Source organism: Ylistrum balloti, unplaced genomic scaffold (genome assembly GCF_031769215.1).
Source record: "Ylistrum balloti isolate Yb309-2 unplaced genomic scaffold, AGI_CSIRO_Ybal_v1 Utg370104, whole genome shotgun sequence".
In the NCBI taxonomy this organism is placed as follows: Eukaryota; Metazoa; Mollusca; class Bivalvia; order Pectinida; family Pectinidae; genus Ylistrum; species Ylistrum balloti.
Genome location: NW_026782129.1, coordinates 1,012,556 through 1,030,770, shown reverse-complemented (window position 1 = coordinate 1,030,770; position 18,215 = coordinate 1,012,556). Strand labels below are relative to the sequence as shown.

Genomic DNA, 18,215 nt, shown 5'->3' with positions numbered 1-18,215 from the left:
TAATATATAGTAAATTAATTTAAATCTTTGCCGTTTTTGTCAAGTTTTCGTCAAATAATTATAGACCAAATACACTTACAGTTGCTTGTTGATATATATATATATCTATATATACATATATTATATACATATTATAGGCTACCCTGGCCAAGCACCTGTCGTCCAACTACAAAAACAACAAGAAAATGCCAATGTGAACATGCAAATCTCGGTCCAGCTGAGACAACGTAACGAGAATCAAACTTTAAAGAAATAGAATGTTTCTCAATGAGTTCAAATGACGACAAAAAAACTCCACCATTACTTTCATAAACCTCCATATTTTGAAACCATGTATTATAGATTTGTCTGTCAGAAGACGACGTCTAACACAAAAATTGTGATAGTTGATCTCTTGAATATATCGAATCAACTGCAACATCATAAATACCATAGGCGAGATGCAGGGTTAGTAGAATAAACAGGTTCATTTGTTTGTTTAATTTATAAACTTAAATTCAACGAATTTGGATGAAAAATATCACACGGCAGTGTCAAAAAGCAGTGAAGCGTGGTTTATTGAAACATCTTAGCTAAAAGGAATCTTATCATCTTATCAATTTAATATTTCCCGCCAAAATGCCAAATGCGAAGGGAGGCCATTCAAGGATCAGTTTACTTCCGGTGTCAAGATGTCGGAAGATGTTGTTATATTCCACAAAGATGACTTGCCTGTATGTGCATTCCCAGTATTTGAAGATATCAGACGACAAGGGAAGCTATGCGATGTCACACTCAAGGTATTGCTATATCGAATGTCAGCGATGTTACCGTGTTAGTCAGTTCGCTTACACAACGGTGAAAACTCCGACCACTCTCAATTCCCGAATACAATTATTGATATCAGCGTGTAAAGATTATTAGTAAATCTTACGCAAATAAATAATTTCCATTTTGATTATCATTATCCATATGATAGTTGTTAATAAGTAAGACAGATTCTTTTCATTGTTGTATCTTATAAACAGTATATTCTAGGAATGAGAAGTTGATAAACAGATCTCATCGGTTCGGCTATGTTTGACAAACACATGTAGTCACAATAACATTAGATCTTTAGTTATTTTCTGATGGTAATAACAGGGCTCTCGATCTGCCAGATTTGGGACCGAATATTCCCAATGCAAAAAAGTATTTGTTTTTCCCAATTTAGACCCCAAGTTTTCCCAATTATAAGGAAAACTCCGCTATTTTTCCCAATTCTATGGGCCCCTGGCCCCAGTCCCAAAATGGGGTGTGAGAGCCCTGTAATATATTTCAGCCAACTTTAATATTGCAATGAAACAGTATGTATGATATAATATCTATATGTGCATTTCTTAGTCCGGATCCAGATTATAAATTATATGTATAAGATTCTGTATTTGTAACAATAATAAATTCCCAACAGGGCCATGATATAACAAAAAAGTACACAGTGATGCAGTATGTTTAAAAGGTCAGGGACGCCTTGTGATTTGAAAGTATATACTGAAACTGTAACGCATCTGCCTGTAATCTGTAATTAGGTGGCTAGCTAAGTTAGTCTTGCATAAAAAAGTAGACAAAATGGCATTTCTCGTTCACACAATGAGATATATCTATACTGTATATTTTGTATCTCTACATTAGCAAACAGAATTTTTAAAAATATATGTTGCCTAGTTGTCAGAATCATTCTAATGTTCTATCAACTGTTATGTATCAGAATTAGGACTAGTGGACAGCTATCAATTATGGTAAGTATGCCTCGGTAGTCGTGATCGCTAATGCGCACAGTCATTAATACTGTGTGCAATGAAACGCGAGCTTCAGACCACTCACTCTCCCAAGAATTTTGGTTCGATCCCCAGCGGTGGTGGAATAAGAGAGTGATGCCTTATAGGGTTAGTTGTTATCCCTCCGATGGCACGGTGGTTTTACCCCGTGGGTTTTCCTCCACCGTTGAAACAACATTTGTTCCCTCAGCGGCGTTGTAATAAAAGCTCTGCAGAGCTTATGTTTGTTGTTAACCTGTACACGACGATAAATAAAGGTTATTATTATTATCATTATTATTATTTTGCCATTTTGTGTGGTTATTTTTAGAAAGCATGTTATGATTATATTACTAGTAAACAAAATATTGTATAGGGATAATATACATTCATATTGATAAGATATCAGATTCCTATACATTTACAGAAGTAATAGTTAGAAGCATAAATAATTGAGTGTTTTCTTGCAGGTGGAGGATAGGAAGTTTACAGCTCACCGTATAGTGCTGGCAGCCACCATTCCATACTTCCATGCTATGTTTACACACGACATGGTAGAGTCAAAACAGGATGAAATCTCCATGCAGGGTATAGACCCCAAGTGAGTATACATGTACATGATGTGAAATCAGTGACAAAATACATGTAAATCAGTTGCAGTATCCTGATCTTTGATTATGATCAGTCATACAGTATATCTATACAAATCTTATGGTGGTTTTTCGCTCCTTCTATAGAGACCTTCCAACAACTGAATGGATTACGAGGACATTTTGTATAAATGTTTTTTAATTATATGTTCTATCCATTTGATGTAACTTCAGTACAGGAATAGATGTATGAAGTAATAATTATGATACCGACTAGTAAATTGTCAAAATTCTGAGGCAACCTGCCCCTTTGTCAAGACACAAAATCTTATACGAGTTGGCATGCATATCTAATAACATGAAACAGAGTTACATAAAATAGCCAAGAGCTATGTTATTATTCTCCAGATCATGATTATCCCTGCAGCTGTTTGGTTGCCGAAAGCTCTATGAAATCGACAAGAAACCAAATTCTCCCAAACCACGCTGGTATGAAATAAGTGTAGGCTTATATAATTTTTGTCACCAGCTTTGTCACCAAATCACAACATCATTTGTATCATAATGTGCATATAGGATATCACACTTTAAATAAATATTAAGAATACATTTTGAGCAGTTGCATGATATATTTCTGTATGTGGTGATGATCAACATTAAGATGCATGTTGCAGTGCATTGGAGTCACTGGTGAACTATGCCTACAATGGAAAAGTAGAGATAGATTCACACAATGTCCAGTCTCTTTTGGTGGCGGCCAGCTTCCTACATTTACAGGCAGTAAAAGAGGGCTGCTGCAACTTCCTCCAAAGAAGGTATGATGATAGTAACACCTAAGAACAGCCTTAAGTAGGATTGTACATGTCCCTTATGTCTTTCAATGTTTTTATAGAAATATCATTCACTAAATGGGAACATCAGTAAGGGTTTATACACAAAGTCAGGTCACATTTGGAAATGAGGGGATGCCAAGATTTTCATTTCCATTACCTAGAGAAGACATTGTAATAAGTAAATCACTTGATCATGGTCTTTGGGTGAGTAAATCAGTGATCAGAGACAGTAAAACAGTATTCAGTGTAACATAAACATGTATTTCTACAGGATTCATAGTTCTTTAAATTTCCTGAGATGTGAAATTCCAGCTACTCACATCTTTCCCTGGTCATCAGTAAGTAATATGGAAAATTGGAGCACACATCTTACTATGCAAAGTTTCGAATAGCATTAAAAATTTAAAAATATTGTGGAGGCTAGCCTATTGCAAAGCTGTAGTACAGAAAGCTGGTATGACATTCTAAATACTTTTAATGTAAATTGCTTTTAAATGCCAAATCCTTTATATTGAATTCTGGTTAAAGATTTTAAGATGACCGCAAGTCAATAGAGAACCTCTGTTAATGTCTTTGTGAGGGTAATAAATGTTAAGAAGGCTTATGTTGTCAATGGACTACATATACATGATTGTATATATTTTGTTTGGGACATTCTATATAATAGAATACTTTTTTTAATGCTTTATGCGAAATAAATTAGTTCAAAAATTCATGCAAAATGCTAAAATTATGAAATGCTTTATGCAAAATGCTGAATGAGAAATGCTTTATTAAACCATAAATGTTTTGTGTATCCTTTCCATTTCAATTATTCCCGGTTAAAATATTTCATGATCAAAACATTTTACATGGAGCATTTTGGATTCAGCATTTAGACTAACACAATTTACATGAAGCATTTACCATCTTGCACTGGCTCTGTATGTCATTGGCTGAGGCATCTTTCAGTAACTGAGACTTGAAATGAAACTGATCATTCAATTTGTGTAGGTTACATCCGGACAATGTTCTGGGTATCCGCTCCTTTGCTGACCAGTACATGTGTCCAGGACTGGTGGCGGAAGCTGACAAACACATCCAAAAAAATTTCAAGGATGTAGCCCACACTGAGGAGTTCCTCAACTTAAGCAAGACAGAAATCATTGACATCATTAGCAGGGATGAGCTCCATGTACAGTCAGAGGAGGAGGTCTGTCATTGCTCAAATCACATTTTTAAGTTTAGACTTTAAATGGTGTGTTATCAGAGCCTTTTTTATGCTTATCCTATTGAATGTGATTTTGTGATTGTTCTGAATACACTTTCACCATATCCTTGTTTGATAATTTCTTAATGTTTATTTTTTACTTGACAGCAATATTTCCTTTTCAAGTGTTTCTGTCTGTAATATCCTGTGTAAATTTCAGTTGTTTTTAGTCTTTAATGGGTAAATTTCAGGTGTTTGAGTCTATGACAATCTTAATGGGTATATTGTAGGTGTTTTGAGTCTGTGACATCCTTAATTGGTAATTTTTCAGGTGTTTGAGTCTGTGACATCTTGAATTAGTAAATTTCAGGTGTTTGAGTCTGTAACATCCTTAATTGGTAAATTTTCAGGTGTTTGAGTCTGTGACATCCTTAATTGGTAAATTTTCAGCTGTTTGAGTCTGTGACATCCTTCATTGGTAAATTTCAAGTGTTTGAGTCTGTGACATCTTGAATTAGTAAATTTCAGCTGTTTGAGTCTGTGACATCCTTAGTTGGTAAATTTCAAGTGTTTGAGTCTGTGACATCTTTAATTGGTAAATTTCAAGTGTTTGAGTCTGTGACATCTTGAATTAGTAAATTTCAGCTGTTTGAGTCTGTGACATCTTTAATTGGTAAATTTCAAGTGTTTGAGTCTGTGACATCTTTAATTAGTAAATTTCAAGTGTTTGAGTCTGTGACATCTTTAATTAGTAAATTTCAAGTGTTTGAGTCTGTGACATCTTTAATTGGTAAATTTCAAGTGTTTGAGTCTGTGACATCTTTAATTAGTAAATTTCAAGTGTTTGAGTCTGTGACATCTTTAATTGGTAAATTTCAAGTGTTTGAGTCTGTGACATCTTGAATTAGTAAATTTCAGCTGTTTGAGTCTGTGACATCTTTAATTGGTAAATTTCAAGTGTTTGAGTCTGTGACATCTTTAATTAGTAAATTTCAAGTGTTTGAGTCTGTGACATCTTTAATTAGTAAATTTCAAGTGTTTGAGTCTGTGACATCTTTAATTGGTAAATTTCAAGTGTTTGAGTCTGTGACATCTTTAATTAGTAAATTTCAAGTGTTTGAGTCTGTGACATCTTTAATTGGTAAATTTCAAGTGTTTGAGTCTGTGACATCTTTAATTAGTAAATTTCAAGTGTTTGAGTCTGTGACATCTTTAATTAGTAAATTTCAAGTGTTTGAGTCTGTGACATCTTTAATTGGTAAATTTCAGCTGTTTGAGTCTGTGACATCTTTAATTGGTAAATTTCAGCTGTTTGAGTCTGTGACATCCTTAATTGGTAAATTTTCAGGTGTTTGAGTCTGTGACATCTTGAATTAGTAAATTTCAGCTGTTTGAGTCTGTGACATCTTTAATTGGTAAATTTCAAGTGTTTGAGTCTGTGACATCTTTAATTAGTAAATTTCAGCTGTTTGAGTCTGTGACATCTTTAATTGGTAAATTTCAGCTGTTTGAGTCTGTGACATCTTTAATTAGTAAATTTCAAGTGTTTGAGTCTGTGACATCTTTAATTAGTAAATTTCAAGTGTTTGAGTCTGTGACATCTTTAATTAGTAAATTTCAGCTGTTTGAGTCTGTGACATCTTTAATTGGTAAATTTCAGCTGTTTGAGTCTGTGACATCTTTAATTGGTAAATTTCAAGTGTTTGAGTCTGTGACATCTTTAATTAGTAAATTTCAAGTGTTTGAGTCTGTGACATCTTGAATTAGTAAATTTCAGCTGTTTGAGTCTGTGACATCTTTAATTGGTAAATTTCAGCTGTTTGAGTCTGTGACATCTTTAATTGGTAAATTTCAAGTGTTTGAGTCTGTGACATCTTTAATTAGTAAATTTCAAGTGTTTGAGTCTGTGACATCTTTAATTAGTAAATTTCAAGTGTTTGAGTCTGTGACATCTTTAATTAGTAAATTTCAAGTGTTTGAGTCTGTGACATCTTTAATTAGTAAATTTCAAGTGTTTGAGTCTGTGACATCTTTAATTAGTAAATTTCAAGTGTTTGAGTCTGTGACATCTTTAATTAGTAAATTTCAAGTGTTTGAGTCTGTGACATCTTTAATTGGTAAATTTCAGCTGTTTGAGTCTGTGACATCTTTAATTGGTAAATTTCAGCTGTTTGAGTCTGTGACATCCTTAATTGGTAAATTTTCAGGTGTTTGAGTCTGTGACATCTTGAATTAGTAAATTTCAGCTGTTTGAGTCTGTGACATCCTTAGTTGGTAAATTTCAGGTGTTTGAGTCTGTGACGTCCTTCATTGGTAAATTTCAAGTGTTTGAGTCTGTGACATCTTGAATTAGTAAATTTCAGGTGTTTGAGTCTGTGACATCCTTCATTGGTAAATTTCAGCTGTTTGAGTCTGTGACATCTTTAATTAGTAAATTTCAGCTGTTTGAGTCTGTGACATCCTTAGTTGGTAAATTTCAGGTGTTTGAGTCTGTGACATCCTTCATTGGTAAATTTCAAGTGTTTGAGTCTGTGACATCTTGAATTAGTAAATTTCAGCTGTTTGAGTCTGTGACATCCTTAGTTGGTAAATTTCAGGTGTTTGAGTCTGTGACATCCTTCATTGGTAAATTTCAAGTGTTTGAGTCTGACATCCTTAATTGGTAAATTTCTGGTGTTTGAGTCTGTGACATCCTTAATTGGTAAATTTTAGGTGTTTGAGTCTGTGACATCCTTAGTTGGTAAATTTCAGGTGTTTGAGTCTGTGACATCTTTAATTGGTAAATTTCAGGTGTTTGAGTCTGTGACATCCTTAATTGGTAAATTTCAGGTGTTTGAGTCTATGACATCTTGAATTAGTAAATTTCAAGTGTTTGAGTCTGTGACATCCTTAGTTGGTAAATTTCAGGTGTTTGAGTCTGTGACATCCTTCATTGGTAAATTTCAAGTGTTTGAGTCTGACATCCTTAATTGGTAAATTTCAGGTGTTTGAGTCTGTGACATCCTTAATTGGTAAATTTCAGGTGTTTGAGTCTGTGACATCCTTAGTTGGTAAATTTCAGGTGTTTGAGTCTGTGACATCTTTAATTGGTAAATTTCAGGTTTTTGAGTCTGACATCCTTAATTGGTAAATTTCAGGTGTTTGAGTCTGTGACATCCTTAGTTGGTAAATTTCAGGTGTTTGAGTCTGTGATATCTTGGGTAAAGAAGGAGGATGACATTGACCGTAAGCTGATCCTGCCAGAGCTGATGATAAATGTAAGGTTACCTCTCCTCACCCCACAGTACCTGTCTGACCGAGTGGCCTCAGAGGATCTCATCAAAAACTGTCTGCTGTGCAGGTTGTTAATATTCAAGGCTTTCAAATCTTAACAGTAAATAAATACTTCAGTACATGTATCTGACATGTATTGAATTATCTATGATATTGAGGGAACCAGATAACTCAATTTTCTGTTATTTTAATTTGTTTTTCGGAAAACAAAATTGTTAAAATCAATATAGATATTTCTTATTTGCTAATATAACCTTTACAATTGTCCAGGGATCTTGTTGATGAGGCAAAGGACTACCATTTGATGCCAGAGCGTCGCTATCTCCTCCAGACATTCAAGGCTCGGCCGCGATGTTGTTCAGACATTCCTGGAATTATATATGCAGTTGGTGGCCTAACATCTTCTGGTAACTTTATTTGTTCACTTGAGCACATGTGCAGTATTAGTATCCAGGGTCAATCATTATTATACCTAGATATTAGGTGACAACTTTTTGGACAAATGCCAATTATCAACATGGCAAAATGTGAATATGTAATTTCTCCTTAATACATTAAACTGTTAATATATATTTGCTGTTTCCTGCGATTCCTTTCCATTTTAAACAGACTTTTCTGATTGGTTAAGGGATCCCTGTCTAAATAATGGACAAATTTTACATGAAGTGTTAAATTTAGACCCTAAAGAAAATTATAAACTTGTTCGATAAAATCAGTAGCATATGAAGATTCATAATTATATATTGCTTAATGTAGATTTTCTATTGTAAGTTTAATCTAGCACTTATGAGGTACATAGATTTTATTGATGAACTGTTTTAGTTTTGTTCACTGATGTTCATACACTGTATAAAGGTATATATCAAACATTTGTTTCCCAGGTGATTCACTTAGTACAGTGGAGAACTATGACCCTATAGTCAACAGGTGGGCTGTAGCCGAAGCTATGAGTACGATACGTAGCAGAGTGGGTGTCGCCATCTTGAACGGTGATTATTTTTTGCAAAACAAAATAAATCAAAGGGAAGGAATTCTAAACAGTTGCTTTGAGCAATTTTGATTTTAAGATTAATAAGTCTGATATCTTCAGTATTTATAAATGAACTAAAAAAAAATTTAAAAATGGTTGGAATGTTGAGTTGAAGATTGTGAAAAAATGTATTTGCTATTTTGGAAGAGTTAATTCCCTTGAACTGTGTGTTAGGCAGCTTCTGTACTGGCAGTTTAAAACAATAATGCATTGATGAAGAGTTCAAAATGCAAAGTTTGTAATCTTTTTGTCAAACATCATTAACCTAAAATTATATAAATCTATATGTATGAATAAATTGCAAATGTTGCAAATATACATGAAATTCAGGGATCCTCAAACTATACAAATATGTGCCTAACAATTGTCATACTGATTCAGCTGTTTACTGAAAGTAGTGACAGTGTCAGTGTACTTGGTAAATATACATAATTAAAAGTGTATAGTTATAATTTTTGCACCAGAAAGATTGAATATCTGATGGAAACAAGTTAATACATATATTGTAGGCTGTCTATATGCCATAGGAGGGTACGATGGATCTGAACGCCTAAGCACTGTTGAGGTTTTTCACAGGGATAGTAAAACCTGGAAATGTGTGGCCAGCATGAATTGTAAGAGGAGGTGTGTATCTGATATAGGTGGAAATACATGATGTTCATTGTATGTTCAGAATCATAGTAATGTTTCAAAGTCAATTGAGAAGTTTCATGCCATTTTTTTCAGAGTTGATGCTTTACTTCTAAGGTATTAAAATATCACACTGACTTCATGTACATTGTACATTTGTACCACTGTCTCCACTGCTTCTTGTTAAAAAGATGATTTTTTTTATTTCCAGTCTATAGATTAAAAGATATTTAATGAGTCATCAAAGTTTAATATGAAACTAATTTCATTACATATTTATATATATTGTCAGTGCTCTGGGAGCAGTATCCCTGAATGGCCACCTGTACGTGTGTGGTGGTTACGATGGTCTGTCCTCTCTCCGCTCTGTAGAAAAGTATGATACTGAGCGAGACCAGTAAGTATATCATTGGCAACTCTTACACCTTAGGTATATTAATTATTGATAGGATAGTTTCACACTTTATGGAGAATGAGTAGTGCGCCATGTGTAAAGTGAAAATAACCTAAATATGGGTATATATGTGCCATTCCATACCAGCTGGGTCTCCCATGAAGCAATCACAACATTACCTGAATATATATTTTTTACTTTACAAAATGAGAGTAACACGGACGCAATGTAAATAAAGTTACATTTCTGACGTTATAAGATTTTAGATAATCCATTGCTGAGACCAAAAAGATATCCATTTGATGTTTTTATGTATGGTGTATATATAGTTAGTGTATATATACTTAGACAAGTCAGGTGTTTACTTTGTACCAGTAAATAAAGCTCTCTTAATTATGAGTATTGAAATTATTCAATCTGTGTGTGATGGAGCTATGGTGTGCATGTGTCTGACCTATGAATAAATGTCTTACTTAGGAAATATACTAATCTGTACTCTTATTTAGAAAAAAAATAAAGCCTATCACACACTTATTCATCAGTCATTTCTAAATTAATTTGAACCACAATAGAATTGCACAGAGGTGTGATAGCAAATTTCGTCAAGTTTTCCTATTGTACATACATCATGCACACATGGTGTAACGTTATGTGATCGCACAACTGTATATTTAGAAGCTAGCTCGATATGATGAGACAGAAAGGAACATCAGCTCTAAGCTTATTTTGTCATTATCAGAGACTATAGGTCCATTGTTGGCATCATATTTTGGAGTGCCTTTTATGACAACATATTTTGAGGTCAGGTTAATTGCAAATACTTTCCGTTTTACTGCCTCGTTTTGCTGAATCATTGTTTCATTTACAAGAAAACATTTGTTTACAGATGGAAACCCCTCTGTAACATGCTAAAGCCTCGTAGTGCATCAGGTGTGGCATGTTTGGATGGCCTTATCTATGCATGTGGAGGTCATGATGGTCTCTCTATTTTTGATTCAGTAAGTGTTTCCAACTAGATGATAAGTTTTTATATTGCTGTTAATGTACAATATATTTCCTTCTACTCATCACTGTTTTATGTCCATAAATGATTATTTCTTTCACTTTAGACAGATAACAAATTACATTTCATTTCTTTTATTATTTAATTACAGGTCTCAAGATTTTATTCCTGAACACATACTTGCTCTTTAAGTTATAATACTGCAGTCTAAATATGTCAATCATGTACATAAGGATTATTGTGACACAAGACAAAACTATAAAAATAGATAGATTGTAAGCCATTGTATTGGTCTACATTTGCAACTTCTGAGATTTTTCTTTATCCTCAGGTGGAATGTTACAATGCATCAACCAACCATTGGGCGTATGTCACTCCTATGCTGACCAAGAGGTGTCGTCTCGGTGTGGCAGTCTTGAATGGGAAGCTGTATGCTGCAGGAGGATATGATGGGTCTGTGTTTCTCAATACAGTTGAGTGTTATGACCCGCTCACAGATAAATGGACAGAGATCAAATCCATGCAAGTGAGACGTAGTCGTGTTGCCCTGGTCACAGTTTATGGGAAGTTGTATGCCATTGGTGGCTATGACGGGATCAGTAATTTGACTTCAGTTGAAATGTACAATCCAGAATCTGACTCTTGGGTATTTGTGGCTCCGATGATGGCCCACGAGGGTGGAGTTGGTGTGGGTGTCATACCCATAGAAAGATGTAGTGGAGTTTGATGGACATGGACCAATAACAAGATTTGTGTAGCTGCAATGGGGATGTGTCTAGCTCATAAATGTAGGTTTCTTACCAATGAAACAAACTAGAGTAGCTAAGCCTAACGGACATTAACCCATGACCAGGGATGTTTGTGGTTGCTATGGGTGTGTAGGTGGTTAATGTCTTATTCATAAATGTAGGTTTCTTACCAATGAAACAAACTAGAGTAGCTAAGCCTAACGGACTAACCCATGACCAGGGATGTTTGTGGTTGCTATGGGTGTGTATGCTTGTAAATGAAAGTCTTTTACTAATGAAACAAACTAGAGTAACAGAAGTATAATGGATTGTTATGTTCAAAGTATCTGAGAACTAGTGAAGATGGGGGAAACATGTATGTTGTTCATTGGTTTACCTTATGTGGTCTTGGTTTATATTGACAACAAGAACAGGGTATCCTATGTTATCAATGATTGTGTTATAGGTATATATAGAAAGTCAGTACAAGAACCCTGTGTTATCAATGATTATGTCATCGGTTTATGTAGCTAGCTGGTACGAGAACCCTGTGTTATCAATGATTGTGTCATCGGTTTGTGTAGCCAGCCGGTACAAGAACCCTGTGTTATCAATGATTGTGTCATCGGTTTATGTATACAGCCAGTACAACAACCCTGTGTTATCAATGAATATGCCAAGGTTTGTGTAGCCAGCCGGTACAAGAACCCTGTGTTATCAATGATTGTGTCATCGGTTTATGTAGCCAGCTAGTACAAGAACCCTGTGTTATCAATGATTGTGTCATTGGTTTATGTAGCCAGCTAGTACAAGAACCCTGTGTTATCAATGATTGTGTCATCGGTTTATGTAGCCAGCTAGTACAAGAACCCTGTGTTATCAATGATTGTGTCATTGGTTTATGTATACAGCCAGTACAACAACCCTGTGTTATCAATGAATATGCCAAGGTTTGTGTAGCCAGCCGGTACAAGAACCCTGTGTTATCAATGAATATGCCAAGGTTTGTGTAGCCAGCCAGTACAAGGACCCTGTGTTATCAATGATTATGTCATAGGTTTATGTATACAGCCTTTACAAGGACCCTGTGTTATCAATGATTATGTCATTGGTTTATGTAGCCAGCCAGTACAAGAACCCTGTGTTATCAATGATTATGTCATAGGTTTATGTTGCTAGCCGGTACAAGAACCCTGTGTTATCAATGAATATGCCAAGGTTTATGTAGCCAGCCAGTACAAGAACCCTGTGTTATCAATGATTATGTCATAGGTTTATGTTGCTAGCCGGTACAAGAACCCTGTGTTATCAATGAATATGCCAAGGTTTATGTAGCCAGCCAGTACAAGAACCCTGTGTTATCAATGATTATGTCATAGGTTTATGTTGCTAGCCGGTACAAGAACCCTGTGTTATCAATGATTATGTCATAGGTTTATGTAGCCAGCCAGTACAACTACCCTGTATTATCAATGGTTATGTCATAGGTTTATGTAGCTAGCCAGTACAAGGACCCTGTGTTATCAATGATTCTGTCAATGGTTTATGTAGCCAGCTAGTACAAGAACCCTGTGTTATCAATGAATATGCCAAGGTTTATGTAGCCAGCCAGTACAAGAACCCTGTGTTATCAATGATTCTGTCAATGGTTTATGTAGCCAGCTAGTACAAGAACCCTGTGTTATCAATGATTATTTCATCGGTTTATGTAGCTAGTCAGAACAACATACCTGTGTTATCAATGAATATGCCAAGGTTTATGTAGCCAGCCAGTACAAGAACCCTGTGTTATCAATGATTATGTCATCGGTTTATGTAGCTAGTCAGAACAACATCCCTGTGTTATCAATGAATATGCCAAGGTTTATGTAGCCAGCCAGTACAAGAACCCTGTGTTATCAATGATTATGTCATAGGTTTATGTTGCTAGCCGGTACAAGAACCCAGTGTTATCAATGATTGTGTCATCGGTTTATGTAGCCAGCCAGTAAAAGAACCCTGCGTTATCAATGATTATGTCATAGGTTTATGTAGCCAGCCAGTACAACTATCCTGTATTATCAATGGTTATGTCATAGGTTTATGTAGCTAGCCAGTACAAGAACCCTGTGTTATCAATGACTATGTCATAGGTTTATGTAGCAAGCCAGTACAACATCCCTGTGTTATCAATGATTGTGTTGTAGGTTTATGTAGCTAGCCAGTACAAAAGCCCTGTGTTATCAATGACTATGTCATCGGTTTATGTAGAAAGCCCGAACAAGAACCCATCTATTTTATGATGTTATAGCATTACTGACAATATTTGAAATTTTCTAAAAAAAAAATGCCAACATACCTATACAAAATATTACCTTTGTTTTACTATTATTGGTTATAGTGTATGTTGTATTATCTTGTACCTGTAGTCATTGATCACCATAGTAACACTAATTGTAAGGTCATGCTTAAATTCTTGTGGTTTAAAGACAAATTAGGATTAAAACACTTAGAACCCAGTGTTGAGCTGCAGGCTCTAGAGTTTTTCAGTGATGGTTCTGGCTATCTTTGTTATGAGCCTGTATATATGTATAAAACCCAAGTAAGTGTGCCTAAAGTTAAACTTTAGCACCGTGCACTCCAAGTCCTTTGTAAAAGATATTGTCAATCATAGTTCCATCGATGGATATCTATTACCACATCTTTGTTGCTTTACATTATTTGAAAATATGATGCAGGTTTTTCTGTGTTTTTATCGAATGTACAGGTATGAAAGCCAATAAATTGTATCTGTAATGGATTGTGTAATAATGCATACATAACCAGCTATACAGAAGGTTTTTAATCTTTTTATATTCAGATTGATTTCATCATTATCTTTTGATTCATGTTGGTGGTCTGACTTAGGGGTTCACAAGAAAAAGAGGAAGAGAGTTTTTATCTGTTGTTAAGCACAGGAAATATAACCCTACAATTGATTAACTTATCGAATAAATCAGAAATTGAGAATAGAAAACTGCTGATTGTGAACAACTCAAAAGAGGATATTAAGATTGGTGCCATGTCTGCATGGTGTTACATATATGAAATTTTTCATGTGTTTATCAAAAAGTAAAAAGTTTTTGTGCATCATATATCTTGAATAGAATAATTGATTTGAAGTCAGAAGAACATTTAATTAAAATGTAAAGCAACTTTATAGATACAGTAATGGAAAAATAGGCCCCCATTTGACAGCATAATTTAAAACATGTATGTGAAATGTGATTTCTTATTGTGATACATGGTAAATATAAGACACACCCTTTATTATGTGCAATAAACATGTACATTTGATTAAGTAACACATTTCCTGTATACTTGTGTGAAAGTGTAGTCAAGTAAGGTAGCAATTGATGACAAGATGTTACTACTGCTGCTAGTCATAATACATTAATAAGATGAAAGAATGATCTTCATTTCAAACGGTAGTTTAATTACAGTCTAATAAGTGCAATCCCATACTTTACATGGAAATAAAATCTTATACATACTAAGTACTATTGAATCCATAATTGAAGTCCCATGGTGTATATTTGTCTCTGTTTAACAGGTATTCAGTATATAAACTAATACTGTAGCAGAGTTGTGTAGTTATACAACGCTAAGTAAGATTACTTTATTGACAAATGTGATACTGTTCCTTAGTGTAGTCCTTTAGTTATGAGGAGGATTAAACCTTCAGTGTAGGAAACTTTGTTATGTAGTCACCTGATTATTTCAAGAAACTGCAAGGCATTTAAGATTCAATTAGATGCGAATAAGTTGTGAGCATTTAAAATGTTATGTAGTCACCTGATTATTTCAAGAAACTGCAAGGCATTTAAGATTCAATTAGATGCGAATAAGTTGTGAGCATTTAAAATGTTATGTAGTCACCTGATTATTTCAAGAAACTGCAAGGCATTTAAGATTCAATTAGATGCGAATAAGTTGTGAGCATTTAAAATGTTATGTAGTCACCTGATTATTTCAAGAAACTGCAAGGCATTTAAGATTCAATTAGATGCGAATAAGTTGTGAGCATTTAAAATGTTATGTAGTCACCTGATTATTTCAAGAAACTGCAAGGCATTTAAGATTCAATTAGATGCGAATAAGTTGTGAGCATTTAAAATGTTATGTAGTCACCTGATTATTTCAAGAAACTGCAAGGCATTTAAGATTCAATTAGATGCGAATAAGTTGTGAGCATTTAAAATGTTATGTAGTCACCTGATTATTTCAAGAAACTGCAAGGCATTTAAGATTCAATTAGATGTAAATAAGTTGTGAGCATTTAAAATGTTTTAAATCTTACAGTATTGAAGTGTTTTTATTGTGATTGTTTCTTATTTTAAAACTAGATACTTGGTTTTTCTTTCATTCAACATTAAAGTCTCTTTACAAACAAGCCACTTATTTACTGAATTATCAGGAAGTGAAACATGTTAAGAACATTTTTGTCCGTGTCTTTATCTCATCATGTCTTGATGTGGAGCCTAGCAACATATTACGATAAAATACTTTGATAAATTATTCTTTTAATTATTTACATTTAAATATTATTTACAGTACCATTACTATATTTTTGAAAGTAAACAATTCTAGCAATGTGTCTCTGACAATGTCGTTATGAAACTGTTTAATGTAAAAGAAGAGTAAAGTCTGAAGTATAATAAAAAAAAAACATACCTGGGTGGATGAAAGTATGCAAAGTGCCAGTTGTAATATCCTCATTTTATTGATTTTTACTCATTTCAGATGATTATCAAATCCATTATTGTATATAAAAAAGCAATCTCTCCCTTTTATTGTATATAAAAAAGCAATCTCTCCATGGATATATGTGCTTCTGAATGTGCCTCTGTATATTAGACAATTCATCACTATGAGATGTAAAAATGCACTTGTTTGTAAATCAGTGTGATTCAAGCCAAATGTCAGTTAAGCTATCGTTTATGTTTAGAATCAGTTCACTGACCCATGGTGTAATGTATTTGTTTTTTGTTTTGTTTCATTTTTTTTTTGTCGTTGCTTTTTTAAAGAAAATGAAATGAAGGAAAACTGATGACCTACATGTAAATGTGATTTTTATATACATATACATATAGTAATCTATTGAACTTTTATGAGAAACATATTATGAAAGTCAGACCCATGAAACCAAATGCATTATTTTTTTTTCTTCTCTCTCTCCCCCCCCACCCCCTTTTTTTTTTTTTTTTCTTTTTGATTGAAGAATGCATGTCTAGAGAAAACTAATTAGTGGTATGAATAACTGGCTAAAAATATTTTGAAATTAAGAAAATTAGATATTTCATTTCTGAATGTCTGCATAACTATGTCTTTCAGTGTTTAACCCTGAATAGCTATATATTAAATACATGTAAACACAAAACAACATGTGTATCAATAACTAATTCACATAAAACTAATTAATGTGTGAGAGGCACCTTTCATGTTTAATGAGAGATTGTGTGTTTATTTATTTATTTATTTTTCACAAACTTTTATAGAAGTATCCATGGTTGCCATTTGTTCTTGCCTTTATAGAAAATCTACGCAAATTCCATTGACAGTAGATCAGTGTAAATAAGTGTGATCATTCTGTAAAGTATTCTATATATTAGTATACATGTTGTGAGTTGTTATATAATGAACAAACACATCCTTTAGCAAAACTTTTTTCAAATTTCTTTTCTTGATTAACTTAACCATTGTGTTTACACCAAACTTTTGTGTCATAATTTACTAGTTCACAACAAATCAATTAGTTCCTAGAAAATCATACTGCTTTCAAAATGAAACAAATCATTTACTGGTTCTTGTCCAGTATCATCCACAAAAACCCAAGAGTTTTGGTATACTGTATTGTATATGTTATTGACATGATGTGTATGTAGATCAGAAAACAATTAACGACACAAATACTGAGCATTTCTTTGTCTGAACGAACAGAATATTTATTGTAACTTGATGAACAGATCTTAAGTAATAAGCATTTTCTTTACTCCCACTATTTTACTAGGTTTCTTTTATGCTAATATCTTTTCAACGTATGACTTAAATCAATACAAATGATGTAAATTTTTTGAATAGCATTCAGATGTGTTTTCTTAAACATGCATTTTAAGAACTTTTAAGATTTTCCATGTATAACAACATTTTGAAATTCCAATTAAAATATGAAAATCGGTATTTGGCTTCAATTAAGTATATGGAATCCTTGGTGAAGTAAAACTGAAATGCAAGTTTACTGAAAAGTTTTAACAATAATCGACAACATTGTTTTCCAAAAGGAATAAATACAAGGGCGTATTGGGTGACTTTACCATGTCTCCCATCACATTTATATTTATAATTATCAGTCTGTATTCTTCATTTTAATGATGATGTGACAATGGAAGCATGTGAGATCATAATGATTTGTTTTAACTACATGCAGTATGCTTTGATAAGCACTAGGTCGATTGACTTGCACGTTCTGAAAAATATACAGATTATTTTATGAACAAATGATTTGAAATAAATTTTTGTTTTTTATTTGTGCCTTTATTATTTGTGATAAGATGCCTATACTTATTTGTGATAAGATGCCTATACTTATTTGTGATAAGATGCCTATACTTAATTGTGATAAGATGCCTATACTTATTTGTGATAAGATGACTTGATTGACCTGGATTTCGTGATGGTGTCTTCGATGAAACAGAAACGTTTCCCTTCCTTAAATTACATTACTAATAGAGATATTAAAAAGTTTATTAAAC

The 18,215-nt window shown here is 33.6% G+C and overlaps 1 protein-coding gene across 1 annotated transcript; it reads left to right on the top strand.

Annotated features, from left to right (window-relative positions):
- The first annotated feature begins 671 nt into the window (after nt 1-671).
- Nucleotides 672-17,988, top strand: LOC132550093 (kelch-like protein 18). Its single transcript, XM_060214107.1, has 11 exons — nt 672-779; nt 2,246-2,376; nt 3,040-3,180; nt 4,192-4,390; nt 7,564-7,727; nt 7,931-8,067; nt 8,542-8,649; nt 9,200-9,314; nt 9,613-9,717; nt 10,601-10,712; nt 11,049-17,988. The coding sequence occupies exons 1-11, from the start codon at nt 672-674 to the stop codon at nt 11,442-11,444; spliced, it is 1,716 nt and encodes a 571-aa protein (XP_060070090.1). The 3' UTR covers nt 11,445-17,988.
- Nucleotides 17,989-18,215: the final 227 nt, after the last annotated feature.

Bases quoted from the DNA above. Each gene is read 5' to 3' on its own strand.
- LOC132550093 (XM_060214107.1), top strand. From the start codon at position 672: ATGTCGGAAGATGTTGTTATATTCCACAAAGATGACTTGCCTGTATGT. The intron at 4,391-7,563 runs GTCTGTCATTGC...GGTAAATTTCAG, and splicing joins ATGTACAGTCAGAGGAGGAG to GTGTTTGAGTCTGTGATATC. The intron at 9,315-9,612 runs GTGTGTATCTGA...ATATATTGTCAG, and splicing joins AGCATGAATTGTAAGAGGAG to TGCTCTGGGAGCAGTATCCC.